The sequence below is a fragment of the Echeneis naucrates genome, chromosome 16, assembly GCF_900963305.1.
Source record: "Echeneis naucrates chromosome 16, fEcheNa1.1, whole genome shotgun sequence".
NCBI lineage: Eukaryota > Metazoa > Chordata > Actinopteri > Carangiformes > Echeneidae > Echeneis > Echeneis naucrates.
Window position 1 is genome coordinate 12,061,288 of NC_042526.1, and position 21,263 is coordinate 12,082,550.

Consider the following 21,263-nt stretch of genomic DNA (forward strand, 5'->3'; position numbering starts at 1 on the left):
GAGACAACGGCCAGTGCTGGCCCTGCAAGCAAATGCTATTGCTTTGCATTGCACGACTGCTCTTCCTCTGCGCTTTGATAAAGATTTGTTATCACCAGTGCATTGTGTTGAGCAGGTGGACTTATCAGCTAAAGCATTTCCTTGTAAATCTGTGATGGCTACACTTTCATTTCATTTACATTATTTATAAGAAAAATGTGTGTACACTGCATTATTAACATTAACATTATTATTTTTGTGTTTTTTTGTTTTTTTAGTTTCCAATGTTCCAAATAATACACTTGTTTGGGGTTATATTTATGATTAGAGTTTGTCCTTTTACTACTTATTTTGTTTTTAATCATAAAGCAGAATAATAGCAATAATTTTTAGTAAATGGGTAAACTAACCTCTTAACTTGAGTTGCTGAAGTGCAGCAAATATCAAAGTTAGTATTTCTGTGTTTGATCTGAAAAACTGAATTGTGAATTGTGTCACACTCCAGAACTGTTGCAACTGATTTTGACCGGCTGAAAAGGGACATGAAATTCCCCATGTTTTTTGCTCTCTCTCGTTCTGCCCCTCTTCCTCTCTCACCCTCTCCAAAGTCGATAAGAGTTGAGCTGAGCGTATGTGAAATATTTATTCAGCATTAGCTCAGAGCACCATGGCTGCCCACACACTCTACCTGCCCTGAAGAGAAATCTTATCTGTGCTTCCTCTGCCTCCGAAACCCCCTGAAAGCCTGTCCCCACACTGGCCCAAGCTCAACACAAATTACATGTCTCATTGCTCTGCGTTTACAGCTACTTTAAAGCCTGCCGCTCCTGTCCCCTACATAAGCCCTCAGCCAGACTCCGTTTCAGTTTGGCTGAAAAAAAAAAAAAAAATTATAAAAAAGCATGAGCTGAGCTGCTACTTGTGTTTTTGATTCATTATTAATATCTTTTTTGTGTTTTAATTGAGGAAGTAATGCAGATTAATTTCACTGAACTTGATTTCACCCAGAAAAAGAACAGCTCCATCAGTGTAAAGACTAGCAAAGGTTTTGCAAAGGCACTCATCTATAGAAGAAAAAAAACATCATTGTGATTCATCATCTTAATATTTGTATAGCCCACGCTTGTGCACAGTCAAACGTATGAAACATGTTGGATTTCTGTGTTGTGCACAATGACATGAATTCATTTATTCATCTTCTCCCGCTTATCTTGTTTCTGGGTCGTGGGGATGCTGGAGCCAATCGCAGCTCACATTAGGTGAGGGCGGGCTCACCCTGGACAGGTCAGCAGTCCATTGCAGAGCCAACACACAGAGACAGGCAGAGACCAACAACCACTCACACTACGGACAATTTAGAGTCACCAGTTAACCTAAACATGATGTCTTTGGACAGTGGGAGGAAACCCACGCAGGCACGGGGAGAACATGAAAACTCCAACCAGAAAGGCCCCAGGCTCAGGAATCGAACCCACGACCTTCTTATTGTGGGGCAACAGCGCTAACCACAGTGCCGCCGTGCTGCCCCTGCACAAAGATAGTTGCATGGAAATGCACACACACACAAACCCTGCAGCCTAGAGTCAGTTAAATTCTTTCAGTATATGTTCACGTAATCTGGCATCCGTCCACAGCCCCCTTGACTGACCCTCTTAATGCTGGCTGGCGCTCTTCTCGCTTTGTTTAGCTTTCCAAGTGGAGTGCAACTGAAGAGAAGTAGTGAAGATACAGCCAAGATTAAATCTTTCGTGTTTTTGGATGCTACATAAAACTTAAAAATAAGGGTATTTTTGAAATGCACCAAGTAAAAAAAAAAAAAAGAAAAACAACAGTTGAAATGGTGTTTTCACTTTGCTGGGATTTTTTATTTTTTTTAACAGCAACAGTAATTATATTGTACGGTCCCATGTGCTGCGACATTACACTAATTTGGCTCATCAACTGTATTATCTGTGTTATACTGATGTGACGCCTGTATTTATAGCCTGTTGTCTGCTGTGGTGTATAAGAAGAGCATTTGGCAGTCCTGCAGTCTGGTGGTACGTCTGCCAGTCAGTAGTTTGGGTTGGTAGACTGGGCCAACCCCTCCTCTGTTAATCAATTTACAGGATGGTAGAAACTCTTATAGAGGGTGTCTTTGTCCCTTTGTTCCTGCTACGATCCCTTCTCCATCTCCTGGGAGAGTGTGGGTGGCGAGAGCTGCCATGCTTGCTCAGCTTTAAGTTATTTTATTCACACTTTTAATCGCTGAGTGCTTTATTATTAGGTGCTGGATTCTGCTGGCCAGGGGATCTGCATGAGAAGGCGCAGAATGCATTTAGTGGAATCATATTAATGGCACTATAAAACAAATCTGTCAGGCTGTTCTTAACCCTGCTGGCAGAATTGCTGTGCCCGGGGTTGCCCCCTTCTCTGAGCGCTTACAGGTGGCTAAGGAGAGTGCATCTCCATCATCTACTCCACCATGTGCTAATAGTTTTATTAATTCATTCTTTTTTTTCTCCCCAGGCACCCTGTGCATAATCATACAGGCATTTTTCAGCTAAAGGGTGTTTGTCAAGGGAGGTTTTACGCATAGAGACACTGCTCTCAGACATAAATACTCTCACTTGTTCAATTACATCGTTTGTTATCGACTTCTGTTGTGTGCAAAGCTAAATACTCGGGTATATCATTAATTTGTTACCCTCATTGCTTTTGTTTGTTGCTATACATCCTTTTTGTTCAATCAATGACTGTTGCACAGCTTGAGCAACATATTAGCATTGCCATTTTGAAAAAGTTCATTTTACTTGTCATGAATAATTCGTTGATGGATGAACAAATATTTAGTCAGGCTCTTTTAAATGAAATGGAGTCGATCTTTGATAGCATTTAAAATGTGTGTGTTCTGCTTTTTCTTTTTTTTAAATCAAATTTACACTTAAACCTGAAAGGTTGCACTTTGTCCAACATGTCCTTTAATCACTCAACTACTTACTAATAAAACATAAACCATTTAGTGAGGGAATTAGTCCTGTCTCCATTTCACAGAAACTGTAGTGGATGTGAGGAGACGGGGGAAGGTATAGGCCTGCCTCTGCTCATTACTGTGGGATATCTGACGGCAAGGACTCAGTTTGTGAAGGAATCTGAGAGGTTTTCCTAGTTTAAAAAAAGCATGTAAATCCTGAACACATGGGCTGACATACCGTGAGGGAGGAATCGAGAAGATATTTCTGACAGTTTTGGTTTATATCCTCATTTAAGCACTCAGTTTAGACACAAGGCATTGTATTTCTGTAGGCTTTTATCTTGTCCACTGAGCCAGAACGTGGTGAGCAGAAATTTGCATTAGTGGGCGATTATGAATACCTGTGACAGATTCTCTCTGCTGGCTCCCTGGGCGGAAATGAATTGGCTCCCTCTGTTGACTTGCACAGGAAGACAGAGACCAAGCAATTAGACTTTAGTGGTTAATGCAGCAGCTTTTGCAGGGAGGGCAAGGAGGTTCAACATTCCTGCTGGGCTCATGTCAGTTTCCAGGCCCATTTCCCCCCACCTTTCTTTTTGCTTTTTTATGAGAATGCTGGGAATATGACAAGCTACCTGTCCGACAGCCAGCTGAATTCCTCTGGGGTGAAGGGAGCATCGCTTTAGAATCGCCTCATGGGAACTGAGGTGACAACACATGACGCAGGTTATTCATAACAGAGAGGAGATATACTGCAGCTACCTCTGCACATCATGCATATTCATTGTTTACCTTTTTTTTTTTTTATCCCCCACCAGTTCTAGTTTGTTGTCCAATGCGTAATTCAAATGAGCTCTCATAAAAAACATATTGTTCACGTTGCTCATTTCCTCACATTCTGGTCTTCCCTGCTGTTTTTCTGTATGATGCGTCAGGTCGCTCATCATCTTCAGGGTTGAATGTGAGCATACTACGCTGTACAGTGGTAAAGCCCAGGGCCACAGTGGTGTCTGCATTACTCACGGTTCACATTTCTCTGGTGGCTGTTTTAACCTAGGCCTGGTGTGGCAATAGGTAGACTGGCCCCCAGAGCACAGACTCTGCGTGGTTGCTATGACAGAAGCAGTCTGCTGTTTACAGGCCAGCTATTGAGGCCTGAAGGCCTCAGTGCTTCACATCCTGTCTCGGGCTTAACTCGAACATATTGTTCGTACTCCAACCAGCCTCCAGCTCTCTAAGCCTAGACTGCACAGTGCTACCATTGTGTGGGGTCAGCATAGCATTAGATTCAGCATTTGTTTTGAAATAAATAATAAAAAAAAGAAACTTGCTATGAAAGTACCACATATCTAACAATTGCGAAGGATGCATTAATTCTAGGAAATATTCTATAGAAAGGAGGAAAAATGTATATTTTGAAATATGTGGTGGATAAAAGTAGACCATATGCTGTGTGTATTGGCTCATAATCAAAATATAATAGATTTTAAGATTCTAAAGAACTTGTTGTCGAAGACATTTTATTTCATCCCTGTCAGCTTGCTGGTGTGATCCTCCTCACACATTCCCGATAATTTCAGTTGGAAACAGACTCATTAGGCTGTCACTAAATGGGTTTAAATGCAGTGGTCCAATTAGTGCTCTGCTGTGAAATGCAGTGGGTGTTGTGCAACGTGCTTAGCACCACTCCTTTACAGAATTATGAGGGATTACTCATTCAGTGTGATCCATCTTATTTCTACCAGGGGTCTTGGCTTTTCTCAGTATCATCGCCACGGAGGGGGTAAATGTTGCAAATGCTTCTACAGTTGCCATATGTCCTCGTCAGAGAGGCTCACTGCCTCCGAATCTAAGAGGATTTAATGTGCTAGTTAAAAGACAGCATACCATGCCTATCCATGTCATACTTTCTTTTGAGCAGCAAGGCGCTCTGCCAGCACAGTATTATTGGTATATATAAATAGGATTTCAAGATATTAAAAGTTGTCCCTGAATGTCTGTTACTTTCAAACCACTGAGAGTAAAATCTGTTGCTATTGGCTATAAATCTCAGCGGCTTTACATGCTTGCTTTTCCTGAGATTTAGGAGGTGGTTAAGTCTGTCATATATTTTGTTTTTGGGAACAGGCCTGCTGAGATTTGAAAGTTGGGTGATGGTGCTATGGTGTGATATGCTGTCATGTCCTGTCTACTCAGATCTTCCTTGTGACGGTGTGGCACTGGGAGCTCTTCATGCTGCCCCTCTTCCTGCTTCTGCTTGTCGGCTGGAACTACTTCCAGCTCACAATGGGGAAGGCAAACTCCAACCAGGACCTGGTGAGTGACGAGGACTCTGAACCCTTCAGGCTTCATCTATGCAGATCTGTAGATGTGTTTTGTTAGTGCCAATTCAATCTATATGTGAACCCACCTATGGTCATATCCTGGTGAACTCCAGTTCTTTTGGTAGACATTGTTACAGTAAGGTCAATTAGCAACTCCTATGCTTATGGATAACACAGCCGAGAGTTGTGGTAGCATTCCCCACGTTTTATAGCTGGCCCGACTAGTTTCTATGTTGTCTCCAGAGGCCCAATAAACACAAAGAAAAAAGAAGCTGCTGAAATCAAATTACTGAAAATGTATATCTACCCTGTAGTCTGTTGATATACTGTAGTCTCACTGCATCTGAAAAGGTAACACTGTAGTGTATATCACTATCCTCTCTGTATCTACTGTTATGGAAATGATGTTTGCCCTACACATGTCTGTGAAGGTTAATGCTGTTCACACTTCTGACTGCCCCCCAATTTCACTGTGTTGTAAGCCTTCTCACTGGCCAGCCGGGGGCCTGGCCTGTTCACACCCCCCCCCACAAACACACACACATCCACCCAAAGTAACATCCCCAGCCCGGTGATTGTGTTTATAGCTGCTGGAAAAGATGCCGTCCCTAGGCAATGTTAAAGCCCAGACTCACCCTCATATCCAGTGTGGAGACTCTGTCACCCCACTGTGACCCTCTAGCTGGCAATGACACAGCTCTGTTCCCAGGCAATGTCACAGTGTGCACCACAGCGGGGTCAGGGATGACTTGATATAAAGTGATCTAGGCAACAGCATCCAAATTAAATGTGTTTTTTCCTTTCCTCTTTCTGTTTTTCTGTGTGCTTATGTTGTGGAGAAATGAGATTGCTTTGGTGTGACAGTGCTCTTGTGAAGAAGGCCCTCTTTCACCTCTGCTTTTGTGTGAGGTCACCCCTGTGATGCAGTCTCTATGGAAACAAGCCTCTCCCAATAGGGGTGAATGTACTCAAAGAAAATTTCATTACTAGGTGTTTGTTAAAAATGCTCCACTGCCCACATGTCCCGTTCGTTTGAAATCACCCTCTACCCTTTATTTTCTCTTAGGTGAACATGAGCATGGGTGACGACGAAGAGGAAGACGAGAAGGTATTTTATCTTGTCTCTTTCTAGCATTTTAAGGGATAATATGCTCGGGTGGAACCTTATCACTTCTCCATTTTAACTGTAAATATGAATAGATCTTTTAAGCCTCACTATACACAATGACTGTTTTAACATTTCACTGTAACATTACTCAGTGGTTTTGGGACTTGTCAGAGGTGCAGGCCCCGTTAATATTCCTCTCTGAATAACCAAGGTCACATAAAATAAATAATAATGTCTGAATGCTGCTGTATATTACAAATCCAGTTCAGCAAATAGTTGCAATTCTCTAACGCATGCTTCTTTGAAAACAGAACAGAGCCATACAAGTTTCAGTCAATATTTTAGCATAGAGACAGTGACAGCTACTTCTCACAAGCTCTCTTCTAACTAAGAATAGAAATATTTTTCATGCATCCCAAATGAGGGCAACATCTTTGAAACAGCTGTAGCATGTAGCTCTTTATTCTGATCCTCTGGGTATTCAGTGTCATTCTACAAATGCTCTCCGCTGAGATACCGGGGCCCTTTGAAAATCTATAAATCCAATTTAAACAACATCATCTATTAGATTTTGCACAGCTGTTGGGGGATAGAATTGGGAGAGTTTTTTCTTTTTGTGTGTCTGTCGTCATTGTCTAAATGGGATATTTATGTTGAGAATGACCTTTTACTACCAAAACAAATGAACAAAGTACAACAATACAACAGTAAACTAATACTCTGCCCCAAAGGTTATCAGCCATTTTCACTTGTACTTGTTCGAGATATCACAAATGATAATGTTTATTAATACATCTCTCCGGTGTCTCTTGAAAAACAAAAACAACAGGAAATCTTTAAGTAGCCTGAAAATTATACTTCCCCACAGCAAATAATATTCAATTACACTAATCCCACTGTTTTCTGTAAAAAACGAAGAGTTTACAGGGATGTGTATTATTGCTTTATGGCAATGAAGTGTGGAACTAACACAAAGCCTCCGAGCAATGACCCCTGTGCTGCGTGTCTAGGCCCAGGATTCATATCCATAATGCGCTCAATATATTCTGTTGTGGTGACCTGGGGCTATGAGAAAAAGCCAGCTTCTTTTAAAAACACAGGCACATCCACCAAATCCTGTCTGAAAGGATGGGCTAATTCAAAGATGAAACTCGCATGATATGTCTGCACACACAAAGTGGGAAGCAGCACTTGCTATCATTGCAAGGAGCAGCCAAAATGGTGCTCAAACAAACAGTGATACAGAAAATTTCAAATTCACAGTCACATCAAATTGAGTGTCAGAGAGTTAGCCTTTTTCCGTAAAGTCCCAATGTATAACACCAGGAAGGCTTACTCTCTCCGTTAAAGTGAGGCCAGTTTGAGCTTTAAGATTCTCTCTATGTGCTGCATGTGTTTCTGAACTCTGCCTTCGCCACTTTAAGCTATCTGAAAGGTTTTCCATGAGGCTCCTAAGCCCTTTCACAAGCAGAGGAAATGAAATATCTCCTTTCATTTACTAATTAAGCACTCACCCATGTTTGTTTTAAGCTGTCAGCTTTAATTTAAAGTGGCTTATTTGAAAGTCTTGTTATGGTCTTGCTGTCACTTGAATGTGATATCATGCAGTTAGATCAAGCAGTGTAGCTTTACACCTCCTATCAAAGTCTTCTTTAAAAATATTTGGGGTTAAAGAGTGATCAGTGTTAAATTTGATGGCTTCAAAGCCTTTGCTTTTCCCCCTTGTCTCTCCTCTAACATGTGAATAAAGGCTTTTCCCTCTGAGAAGGTTATGATTACCACTCAAAAATGTTTTTATCCCCCTTTTTTCCCCCTTGAGGAAGGAAATATGTAAACCTCAGACAGAGCTGCAAGAATGTGAAGGCATGACGTTAAAGAGAGACGAAAGGCAAGACAGTGTTACAGCAGGATAATACAGAACAGATTCTCTGCCTGTGAACAAATCTGTCCTCAGGGAAGGAGACAGCTTACAAATTATGTGTGGGCAAAGTGACTTCCCTTTGGCCTGAGGTATCAATTGTGCAGATAGACAATATTTAATCATAACATAAAGAAACAGAGAGGCAAAACAAGTCCATAGATCTCCAATAGAAATGAACATGGAAGATGAAACAGCTCTCTCGTTGCCCCCTGGCTGGCAGTGCTGGTCTGGGGTTGGTTTGCTTCTAGAGACCAACCTAAGGGAGTTGGGGAGAGGCTGAGGAGGGGCTTGTGGGGGTGCTAGACCAAGCTGGGGGGTGTGGGATACTCCATCTCTCACCCGATAGTCCACAGTCACTGCTGGGTCTGCTTGAGCACACCATCCAGGCAAACTGCCCATCTCATGATCTGAGATGCACTTTGTGGGAGCCACCACATGCAGACCCATCAACCCATTAAAGCCTAAGGAGAGGGGATTTTTTTGCACATTTTATCCCTGCAAATTGGTTCTTAGCTCCATATGAGATCATTTGCCAAGAACACAGGTGTTTTTCATTTAGATGCACTTCTTATCTTTGTCAGAAAAGTCAGTACAAAAATATTCAGTCTGAGAATTCAAATTTGGCACCGTTTATTCTAATTAAAATGATGCTAAATGAGCTTTTTCCAGTCTTTGATAACGCCCCACATGTCTGGGAGAGTATGTTTACCTTTGTGCGGAAGATCAAATTGGTTCTCCATTACTGCACCTTAAAAGGAAGCTTTTACAATTTTATCTGAAATGAGAATATGATTTCACACAGGTTTTCTAATCAGTAGACATTTAGGATTCATTTAGCCTGTCCCTAGTTTACCCATCCTTTTCCATTTCAGAAGGAGATCTTTTATTTATTTTTGTTTTCTCTGTGCTCATGTACACGCTGAAACGAGAAATGAACAAAGATAAAGAATATCATCAAATGATTAATGTAGTGAGGACTTCAGTTTTGGTCGCTAAGGAGATGGGGGATTTCAAGAATCTTAAAGCAGATGAATAATGATAATCACGAGAACTCTGTCTCTTGATGCATACTTCAGAGTACATCTATTTGTCTGTTCTTCCTTTTAGAAATAAAAGCCAATATAGCTGCTCTTTTTTCGTGCTGGAACCATATTTCTAGCTAAATTCACCTTGCATGTGTATAAGCTACAGTTAGATAATGCATCATGTCTCGTATTAGGTTTGAAATCTAAGTCATGTAATTGGGCCGCTTCAACAAATTTAAATGGAAATATGAAAAGGAATATGAGCGTGATGCGCCTGGGCTTACTGCGTGCACCAGGAGATCATGGATGCGGATTGTAATGGCTTTTAGCAGGCTCCAGCAGTTTTCCGTCCTTTCAAAATAAACTTAGGCTGAAGAGCTCAATTAACACCTGATGTGGTGTAAAAACACACATGAAGGTTTGAGCTGTCATCCAGTGCAGTGTGGCAGGTCAGGATGATGCACACACACACACACTGACAGTGCTCTTTCCCCATGATGAGACCATGAGATGTTAATCTCAAAGAAGGCATATTTTTGATAGTTCTTCCTTTTTTGGACAGTGCTGAGCCTCCAGTGTCTGTCCAGATCCAAGCCCAGTGGGGGAGGCTCTGCTAGTGTGGGAATTGCTCTCTTCCTGCGCCTTTTGTGGAGGAGAGCAGGCCTGACAGTGGGGAGTCTCTCTGTGCTGGCAGACAGTGTGTTCCCAGGGGCTGCCTCATGAAGCTCTGATAAAGGCATTCTGTCTGGACCCTGTCAATGCAGCCAGGCTGCAGCTTTGGATGACTTTTAACACAAACATATAGACATCCTCAGGCCTCCTGTTAGGGTCTGTCAGAGTGCCCCCCCCCCCAACACTCTCATTCGTCCTCTCCCGTCCTCCTCTCTGTCATCATTCTGTCATTATTTCCTCCTTTTGATGTGCGGCTTCTCAACCCTCTATAGCTTGTGTTACTTCTGTTATCTCCCGTCACTCCTCTGCCTTCCCACTCATTATTTGTAGTCTTGATGCAAGCTTTTTTTTTTTTTTTTTTTTTCGACAAACAAACCCCAACTCACCTTGGCTGTTTTGTTATGGCTTTATCAGACTTAGTCATTACTATCATAGCGGATGAATATGCCACGTTCATCGATGGCTTTGACAAGAACTATATGAATGAGAGAACATCATGCACCAACACGAACATATCGGACTGTCTGAAGTGTAGACTAGGTTAGAAAGCTAAACCTCACAGATTTGTAAAAACATGCTCCAACTTGTCCAGTGTGGGCTGCTGGGATGGAAGTTGTGAGGCCCCTGCACTTCTTGTCTGGGTCGTCTAGTCTGCTTGATTACAGATGGCCATTTTGTGTACTTTTCATCTACCAGAGAGTCTTGATTGTGCTGCACTTGTGCAACAGCTCTATTGTGTGTGGCAGACAAAAGCTGAAATCTCTCCCCCATCCACATAACAGCTTCTGAGCACCAAGTCTGTCTCATCCTCAAAAGCAGAGTCTGAAGATGTACAGTGTTTGCTCATTATGGGCCATTCAATAGATGAACCACACATAATAGCACAGGAGACATAAACTTGTCTTTGTCTACCATGCCTAACAATCCATGTACAGTCTACCTCATCAGTGTCTGTGCATTTTTCATTTTTTTAGGAGGCTGGAAAAAAGGGTTTGATGGATAAGATATATATGGTGCAGGAAGTGGTGCTGGTTGTCCAGAATGTTTTGGAGGAACTCGCAAACATCGGAGAGCGAGTCAAGAAGTAATTCAACCATTTTTGTAATTTTTTATAAATTATTATCTGTTTATTTGACATTAAAATGTGTTAATTTTTTTCGAATAGAATTTAACATAACTTTTGCCTTACAGCATAGTCAACTGGTCTGTCCCCTTCCTGTCATGCCTGGCCTGCTTGGTGCTCTTTGTATCCACAGTGCTATTGTATTTCATCCCACTGCGGTACATTGTGCTGTTATGGGGTAAGTTTTGCACGTGAAAACACCGTTCACCATTCAACACCTTTGTTAAATTGTGAAAAGAAGAAAAAAAAATCAGTTTTGAATATTAAGTGTTTTGAGAAAACACTGAAAGCTTTCTGTGTTTCCTTTACTAGTCTTTATTATCATGAAAACATTGTAACGAATGGGATAAAAATCAATGTGCATACTGTTGTAAGACACAACTCCGTGAGACACAACTCTTATTCACTCTTTCTAACTGCATATCCAGGATTTAATGAAGGACAGCAATTTAAGAACTCTGCCATCCCTACACCTCTGCAGATGCACAGAGATCAGACAGCTGCAGAGGTTTGCTTTTCTCAGTGTGGGCTGATATAGCAGAGGCAAGGCCTAGGGTTTGTATGAAAACAAAGCAGAGGTAGAGTAGCAAGCTGTATATAATACATGATGTCCTTGGGCAGTGTGTAGGCTCCTGGTCTAGCCTCTCATTATCTGCTGTAGTCATACAGAATAGACAGTCATCTCAGTGGTCAGGGAGATATGCTGCCCTTAACAGGCTCTCCTCCTCCAGCTGTAAACCCACAACCAATGTACTTCCACACTGCCTTCAACACAATCAATACCAAAAAACCATCATATCAAACAAAAACACCCAGTCTGAGACACTCCTCTGCCTCCCCAGTTAACCCCCATCTCTGTGGTTGCAAGGCAGGCCTTTCAAGTTGCTTGCACATATTTAAGTCCTTAGGTTCTTTGTCTGCATGTTGAGGCACAGCCAGTACCAAGCTGTGAGTATAATGGTCCCATTACAAGACCCCAGAGATATTTCATTCTCTGTGCTACGTGGCCATGTGAAAGGTAAATATAGATGTGCTAGAAATGATCAGATCGAAGCAAATAGAAGTAAATAGTGTGTCCGGTGTTCAAACTATGGTCAAAAAGTTGATCAAGTTTTGCTTTATCCATATTGTCAACAGTGTATTAGATCATGCTTGAATTCACTGAAAGGCATGAATATAAACAGAATCATGCACATATTGGTGGGCATCCATTCTGTACACACAGTAATTGTGTTTGGACATTATTATCACCATTATTTTTATTATTGGGTTTGCTGTTGGTGTTGTTGTTCTTCTTATTCCTATTTCTTTACAATGTTAACAGTTTAAAAAATATGCCAGTTGGTATGACACCTCTATTTATTAATGTGCTCTTGTTTTCACAGGCGTTAACAAATTTACCAAGAAGCTGCGCAACCCATATACTATTGACAGTAATGAAATACTGGATTTCCTCAAGAGGGTGCCTTCTGATGTTGAGAAGGTAAGGGTCCAGTTTTACATACAGATAGGGAGGGAATTCCCTGAAGATGTCTGCATTATTTGCTGTAACAGAATTCCCAAGTGTTGCAGAAATATATCCTCTGGCTTTGTTTGATTATTAATGAACTCTCAGCTTTAAAGCGGCCCCGGCCCAATTATTCCTCAGTGCGGCTCCATGTAGTCGCCACGGTGCATGAGTGAGGAGATGTTCAGATCTGTCCTCAGCCATATTGCTGCAGCCTCATCCGTTATTAGCAATTTCGTCCTGTCTGACTGAAGCGCTGTGACATTAAAGCTGGTGATTGGCCGAGGGCTGGCAGAGGGCTCCTGACATCTCTGGCTGTTGTGTCAGCGCAGAAACTCTGATGTGGCCTCAGTCACTTCAGGGTGGTAGAGTCAATTAATGTAGTCGTGAGCCCCAGTCGTCTTGCTGGGTGCCATATGTGATTACATATTAGCCATGGCTGATATGTCATTTGCATTTACATCACAGAGCTGAGGAGAGCTGTCAGGGATTTGTAAGTGGTGCTGGGTGCTCGCAGTTCTCTCGCTGAGATTTTTGCTCGGCCAGGAAATGAAGTGCCACGGAGTGCCTTCATCTCGCAGGTAGCTCGCCAGACAGAATTCAGTGAGAAATCCTGACAGTCTGGATCTGGAAAGACACTCTCACCCCAGTCTGTTTCTCTGCTGCACCCTTGATGTCCTCCTGCAGTAAGCCATTGCTGACTTCTCTGTGATGTTGGAGGGAGCCTGTGTTGTTTGAGATTTGGCTGACTGAGTTGGCAAAACAAGGTGGTGAATACATTTTGATTCAGAATCCTTTGTATGTCTTCTTCCCCATTGGGATACAATGTTTGAGCTTTGAAAACGACTCACTTTCAAATCCCATGAAAACAATACTTTTTAGCCCGGTTTAAAAGAAAAACTACATCTTGAAAATAGCGCCAATCATAAAAAAACAAAACACCCTTAAGATTTATCCTAAGTATGTTTCATTATGTACTGTGAAAAATAACCCTAACATCGTATACACCAGAGACCCAAAACAATAGACCACATATTTTGTTTTTGTTGACTTAGAACTTCAATCCTCAGATAGGTGTGGACACAAAAACACCACAAAGGCTGAAAATTGACTCCTGTCTTTCTTGCAAATGTGACTTGGCAATTAGTGCCTGCGCACATCTACAAAGTCTGCCTCAAACGGGGACTTCTGACAACGTTGTGTCTGTCCCGGAATAAGAAGCATCTGTCAGTTCTGAGGACAGTTTCATGTTCTGATGCAGGAGGCAGTCACTTTGTTCCCACATTCCATCTCCCATTCTAATAATGGAGACCAGCTAATTAGCATAGAGTTCTTACCTTTATTCAACACATTTACCGTATTGTTTGAGCTCAGCAAGCGTGCTTCAAAAGCAAGTTTTCACATTCCAGCTCTTCTCCTTTTCAGTTTACTCTATGATCAGTCTTCTTTAGATTATGGTGGCAATTTTTGGGGGAGGGAAAGGCCACTGAAATCTTTAATGTCAAAGAAAATGCGATTTTACAGCATGAATATATTTCTATAAATTCTTTTGAACATCTTATAAAATAAAGACTGAAACATGAGGAAATCAATTTTTGAGCTGAATTCTACATATGTAACTGGCAGAAAAGAACAAACAAACAAACAAACAAAAAAAAAACAAGGTTGCAAGATCAAGTGTCACATTTCGGGTCTTGTTTTTGCCGGAAGATATCAGTCACACAAAAGGTCTGGAAAGCCACAAAGAAAGTTAGACATGAGCTGATGTTGGTAACTTCTCAGCTTGAACAACACTACTACTACTATTTACAGGCTTTAACAAAGTTTTCTTCGAGGGACATTACTTATACTGAGTGATTATGCAGTTTGTATCTCCCTCACCGGCCTGGCAGGTCATCCCAACAGTTGACGTCTGTTTCTAATTTTGTGATTGTGGTGCAGAATGAGGGGGGCGTACACTGGTACGAAACCCTTGACTCTTCAAATCCTTCCTCCCTGTGATTAATCCCCTCTGCTCCTGTGTTTAAAAAAATGATTCATTACAGGCGAGCCCGCCTTGCTTTCCCCTGCACCAGCTCTCCTCAGGGGAGCCATTACCGCGCGCTCCACTGAGCTCGGATTACCTGCCTCTGACCAAACTCGTGTTTGTTTTTACAGGTGCAGTACAGCGTGCTGAGAGCGCCCACCAGCCAGAGCCAGCCGCGGAAGAAAAGGTAGGCTCTGCTGACACACTGGATGAAAGACTGGTCTCCTTTTGAATGTGGTACAACGCAGTCTACCTGACAACAATGCTCCGGCTCTAGGAGAGCCCATAACCCCGTGCACCCCACCACACCACCCTAACGCTGCTCCCTGCTGCAAAGGGGCAACCAGCCGCGCTCTGGCTTGTGTGTTTGCCACTCCCCTGACAGGGGCTGTGAACTGCAGCAGCTAGGAGGGCAGCACATGGTGCTGTCAATCACAAGCCAGGAGGTAAAGAAAAGAGACCGCTGCAATACTCAGCCTTCATCTTTGGATATAATTTAGAGAAAGAATGAAAAGTGTCGAGTTCAGTTTACCTTAGTTTTGCCTTTTTCTGACTTAGGTGAGACTGATAAAGTTGCCTGGAGGTAAGGTTAATACAAGAGTAACAGTTTATGGAAAAACAAATAAAGCCCATGGTTTTTCTTTCTTCATTTATGTTCATATATTTGAAGGTGAAAAGGTCACACGTGTTAAAGATATTGAAATAATCAGGGAGAATTTACGTTTTATCGCAGCGGCTGAATTTTACTGTCCTTGTTGTGCTGAGGATTAATTGTACATAACAGATGCTGTCAGCTTTTTTCCTGTTATCACAGCAGTAATAATACTATATTTATATTCTGTATATTACTCATGGCAGACTATTTTTTTAAGTAAGTTTCTATGTTTTTATGCTATGTTAGTCTGATTAATTTGAGAGTTTATTTTTACTCAGTATCATGTCTGCATCATGTGGAGCATTTGCGAGAATCCTGAATAAAGAATCTTGATCGGTTTGAGCTCTTGTTTTTGCCTGTGTTTTTGCAATAACTGCACTCTAGTGAGGATGGATTACACCACTTCTTTACTTGAATACACAGTAAACACATCTGATTACACAACAGAGCCATTGGAACAGAGCTCACACACCGGCCACCGCTGCGCCTTGGTTACCGAGCTCACATCAAAGCTGTGTGCTTCCTCCAGTGTGCTTCCTAATGCATTGCTTTGTTGCATTCTCACAATAACAGGGTCCAGATGAGAGAGAAAGAGCTCATCTCACAGAGAGCGTTCACGCCATCCTCGCCACTTTGTGCTTTACATTTACACTAAATTCACCTGGCTCGCCTAATTGCCACGCACACATACTGTAGTTTCTCCATCTGTCTCTCCACAGTAGTTTTTCCAGGCTGGGGGATGGAGCAACATCTCCAGTATGTCATCGGTTTTCTCAGACATCAGTTTGACATGACATCATATTTACCTTACATATCAAAAATGTCTTGGTTGTTACCAAATATTATTTACCAAATAAAGCAATTTCTGGTCACACGACATCTGCTCATGTAGTCTCCTCCTTCACCTCATAAAAACGGTGAGTAGGCCGCAGCTTTTAAAATACATATAGTTAGAAAAAGTTGGGCTGAACTGGCTTGGACCCCAGCAATGGGAGTTTGTTCTAGCTGACTGGGGGACTGAGCATCACGGCAGGGTGCACCCCCCCTTCCTCAGCAGCAGCACGCTGGTGAAAGAGCATCCATCTGTGCTTTGTGAAGAGTTTGATTGGCTCAGGGGGACCTGGTGGAGCCCCGGGCTATCTCTTTTGACAGGCTGATAGAGACATCACTGGGCTCTCCCAGGAGCTGCCACCAGGGGTCTATTTCAAAGTGAGAGGGTGTGGAGGTGACCCTGAGCTTCTGACGAGCTAAATCCCACACACTGGCTGAGACCCTCCTACATTCTTGGCCCCATTGGAGCTGGGGGTCGGGGGGTGGTGGGGGTGGCTGGTTTTGGCTGTGCTGGGAGGAGGGCAGAGCTGAGGAAGGAGGGGCGTGGAGGGTACAAGTAGATCACTGGCAAGACCCGATGAAATGTCCCTAAGAGGCGAGACCAATTAAGCAATCCTCCCAGGGTACTTTTAATCGACATTTTAGCAAACAACCAAACAGCCACGCCAACACGTCCAAATCTCTGACAGAATGTCCAAGACTTCATCAATTAGTGGCCATACAGAGCACAGCGAAACCAAAATACTCACTTCTTCAGCAGTTATAAATGATATTGCGTTATTATATATTATTGAGGAAGACGCTGGCTATGACACTGAGAGGTCATGTGGGATACGGTTGCTTGCCTCTAAACTGTCAAATCTTTAAATCTGTGGCACTGAGGCCGTGGGCTGGGATGTTTCCTGTATCATTCATAGTCAATGGATCACTGAGAGGAGTCTGACAGGGTTACAACAATAGTTGATTTGGCGCTGCATGCACCACTGCACACACAAAAACAGAAATAATCCCCATTTCAAGGAGGTGAGCTCATATTTAAGGAAATGTTTGTTAGTGTATTTTCTCCTGGGAAGTTGTGAATCTCAGTAGAGGAAGTCACTGTGCAGTACGGGCCCTGAATGCAGCGGGGAAAATCCCTGGATGTTTTACAAGCTTGCTAATGAACATTTGAGCCACACAGCAGTTAACATTGTCTGATCACATTTTTTTTTTTTTTCTCCAGTAGTTGTTGTTGTTGTGCATGGTGTGGCAGTGATGTCTTCATCAGGCTGTCAAAAAGGAAGTGCCTGCAGCTGTGGTGGATCCCCCCAGAGCCTGTCACACTCCTTGTTTCCATGGCAGTCCTTCAGGCGGCACCACAGGCAGGCTGTGTGCAAGGACCCATACAACCTGTTTTTTCAGCAGCCGCTCCTCTGATGTTCAGCCCCGGAGCGGGCGTCAAACTACCAAGTGCAGAGAGAGAGAACAGTGCACCCTTTCTCTGTCGCACTTCTGTGCTGCTTTACAAGGAGATGCATGGCAAAAAAAAAATGTAAAAAAAGGAAAAAAGCCTCCTAATTTGAATAAGCCACTATTCTCTACACCTCCTTAGTAATTGTTACATGTGCAGCGGCATTAAGGTCCGCTGCCCTCCTCTCAGAGACATAATGTGCACAGTAGGACAAAGTAACAAAGGCACTACTCGGAGTTGACTTACATGTGTTTAAGTGCTTATGCACGTGTTATTTGGTCTGCTTGTACCACCTGAGAAGCAGGTCGTGGAGATCAGTGGCTGTGCTCCAAGTCCCAACTGGCTTAAATTAAAGGTGCAGAGGTTATGGTCTGCCTCCAGACACAACCCTGACACCAATAAAGAGCAGGATCTGCCGGGCATCAGCTCTGTGGAAACACCATCCAAATGGGAGACCAAGCTGAGTTTGTTTTGCCTATATGAACACAGGTTGTGTTAACGTGGTAGTCTGTTTTTGTTTTTCGTTCTAAATTGTGACTTAACCAGTCGGCACAATGTTTTAGTCTCGCCCAGTGATAGGAGATATTAAATCACAGTCGTGAGGATTGATGTTGTCTCTGGGAAAAGGCATGGGAATAAAACCGAGATAATAACAGAGAGAAAAATGGTCGCTAATAGCGGCTGTTTTCAGTAGCTCCAGTTTACTAATAATTCATTTTGCAGCCTGCATTACACGCTGGTGTTAAGACATGGCAAAAGCCATAATTCTTTATAGCATCAAGAATAGAAGATGGCCTTTAAGAGCTGAAATTAAATCATTGGCCTTTAAAAGCATCTCTCTAAGGGGCAAGCTGCATTAATAAATTCAACTGATTCAGCTTTAATATTATTCAGAGTGTATTAAAATGAAGACAACAGCTGGGATCATGCCCAGTCTCAGGAGTATTGCTTGAGCCAATGAGAGGTGGCGAGATGCAAAGCATGTCTGAGTACAACCCTGCGATGTGGATGAGGTGGGGGACACAAGGTCCCAGTGTTACAGGTGCAGGCCTGACAGGTGCTGTTCCAGGATCAGAGGTTGTTGGGTTCTGACACTGGCCACAGGACGGCTACTGCCTGCCTCAAAAACAATCTCACATGGGAACAGACAGCCAGCCAATCAGGCCAGCTCCTGCCAGACTCATGACAGCACTGCTTATGAGAACAAGAACCTTCAAATTCTTTGTTTTTATTGCCACTGTGGGGAATAGATATGGGCTTACTTTGTTGGAAAATGGATAAACAGTAGGAGAGAAAATAGTGCACTGTGTCGTCGGGGGCGGGTGGGGGGGGATTAAATGTTAAGCTTTCTAACATTTGGTGTTACGTCGGTGCTCTATAGTTAGGACGAGCACACGCGTTAAGAAACAATACAAAGAATAATTGAACTGCATATTTCATTCTAATTAACAGTGATATAAGGCAATGTGACTCTCAGCCTCCTGAGGGAAGAGCACCATATTTTGTTTGATGAATCTGCTGAAGCCACAGCAAGTCCCGCCACTTACCCCTTGGGAATCAGGTATCATTAGAGATATGAACAGATCTGCTTTTTGTCTCGCTGAAAGAAAGGGAAAACACATTTCCTCTGTGCTGGCACATGGGTGAATGTGAAAGTGTTCAATATTAATAGCCTTTCATCAAGGACACAATTAGGACACCTCTATTTGACACATTCTATAGGTTCTGAATAAATATGAATATATGGTCCCAAGGAAGGAGCCTCTGGCTGAATAATGAAGTATAATCTTCAGCAAAGCCAGCCGGATGAAGAATGTGCAACATGACAATCGGCTAGCTGATGGATTTTGATCCAATGTGAATTTAAAAGTAGCAAGAGACTCTAAGTGTATTATTATTAGCCTGTTTTATAATTCACGGCCCAGGGCAAGTTGTATATTTATCCAAATTAGCATACGTGCTGCTATACAAACAATCAAATGTGGCGCAGATGATAAAGAGGGCGCATTACTTTTATCTGGCGCTCTTTAAGTATAACTGCACACACTTTGGGAACCGGCAGGAGCTCTTTGCTTGTTCCGGTATTTCTCTTCCTTTCAAGAGAATTAACAACAAAGATTAAATCCTAACACTGGTCAGGGATCAGTCAGAGGTTCACAAAGAGCAAACTTGATTAGTGAGAGTTTTGTGCCACTGACTATGAAACCCCAAGGTGTGAAGAGGGCTGTGGTGAAGTGAGGAGACTAATCACATGTGTATCACCCCTGAGCACTATCTCCTCCAAGCTCTGCCACATTATGACACCAGAGAGTCATGTAGCACACGAAACACAGTCAGGCCCATTAACTGGAGCGGCTAATTATCGGCTCCTACAAGGTCTTAGCGAGCTCTCAGGCAACGCATGCTCTCATTTCTGATTAAAAACATAAATGCATACACACAGAAAAAGGATCAATTACAGCAAGGCAAAAAAGATAACAGCCCCGTACCAGAGTAATTAGGCTGGGTGTTTCATTGGAACCGCTTGCTCTGTGATGAAGGTTTAAAGAGTCCAGTGGCAGAAACACCACAACTGTTTGTTTTATTTATGATGCTGCAGTGTCACCCACCGGGGCCCAATTAGCCTGCGAATCATGCCTCGGAAAGCATCTCTCTTTGACAGGAAATGAAAGCTCCACTTGCTTATGTCCTTCTGGTGACCTGTGGGCTTCAACCTGTTAAGGGGAGACCAGCCAACAGCAGTGACTTGAACTCCTCCCTCCTCCTCCTTCCTCCCTCCGTCCTCCTCCTCCCTGCTTGTTTTTGGCCATTAGCCAGCACATTTCATATCATTTAACTGTGTCATCAGAGGATGCTGTGGGGATAATGCCTCAGTTTTGGAAGTATTTAGGCACAGAGATTCACTTTGACACCACTTTCTCCTGGCTGATTTGATTGTGATCGTCTGTGATGTATGGAACAGGCTTCTCAGCGTCCCTTACCCACATGAGGGAGCACCACCATAAGCAATGAGCCTGATTGCAGTGTTGGCTTGAGCTCTTATACCGGCTTCAAACCGTTTGTCAAAGTAATTTTCTTAATTACCTGGGAAATGCTCTGATTAAAATAGTATTTACCAATTTACATCATATCAGGCAGCAGTAGGCTTAAATTGCCTTTCATGGACGTTGTACTACAAGAGAGAGGAACAACACAGTAAATGATCTCGTCAGGCTTTGATATGGTATTAGAAATGCTCTTAGACTTCTGAAAGGACATGCTTATTTTAGTGAGCAGCTTTTCCTTTTATTCTTAATAACATCTTAAAAACTGTTCTGAAAACTACTGTAATAGCAGTCTTTCACACCTTCCTCTTCTTTACATTACAACTACACAGCGCTTCACGTAATCCTTGAAACCACACTCACACACACACACACACACACACACACACACACACACAAACACATAGTTTATTAGTTTCAATGAAAAAGAATGTCTATGGTCCTTTAAGCAAGCAGCAAGAGACCAATTAGTAAGTATCTCTATTCAATTTCTCCATATCTCTACTTAGTGAGTGTGAAGGAGAGAGAGAGAGGTCTGGGAGGAGGAGTTTGAGCGGCACAGACAGGAAGAGAGAAAACAAAGCCATCATCTCCCAGTGCTTGCCCTCCTCTCCCCTCTCCTCTGCAGCTCCAATTACTGGCTTC

The 21,263-nt window shown here is 42.7% G+C and overlaps 1 protein-coding gene across 2 annotated transcripts in view; it reads left to right on the forward strand.

Moving 5' to 3' along the window:
* mctp2a (multiple C2 domains, transmembrane 2a) overlaps positions 1 to 15,635 on the forward strand; it is a 31,571-nt gene extending 15,936 nt beyond the window's left edge. For both annotated transcript variants that reach the window (XM_029522133.1, XM_029522134.1), the window contains 6 exons: positions 5,129 to 5,248; positions 6,323 to 6,364; positions 10,957 to 11,066; positions 11,174 to 11,283; positions 12,491 to 12,588; positions 14,770 to 15,635. In XM_029522133.1, coding sequence (XP_029377993.1) covers positions 5,129 to 5,248; positions 6,323 to 6,364; positions 10,957 to 11,066; positions 11,174 to 11,283; positions 12,491 to 12,588; positions 14,770 to 14,829 — 540 coding nt within the window. In that variant the 3' untranslated portion in view covers positions 14,830 to 15,635. The remainder of the gene's footprint in view (positions 1 to 5,128; positions 5,249 to 6,322; positions 6,365 to 10,956; positions 11,067 to 11,173; positions 11,284 to 12,490; positions 12,589 to 14,769) is intronic.
* Positions 15,636 to 21,263: the final 5,628 nt, after the last annotated feature.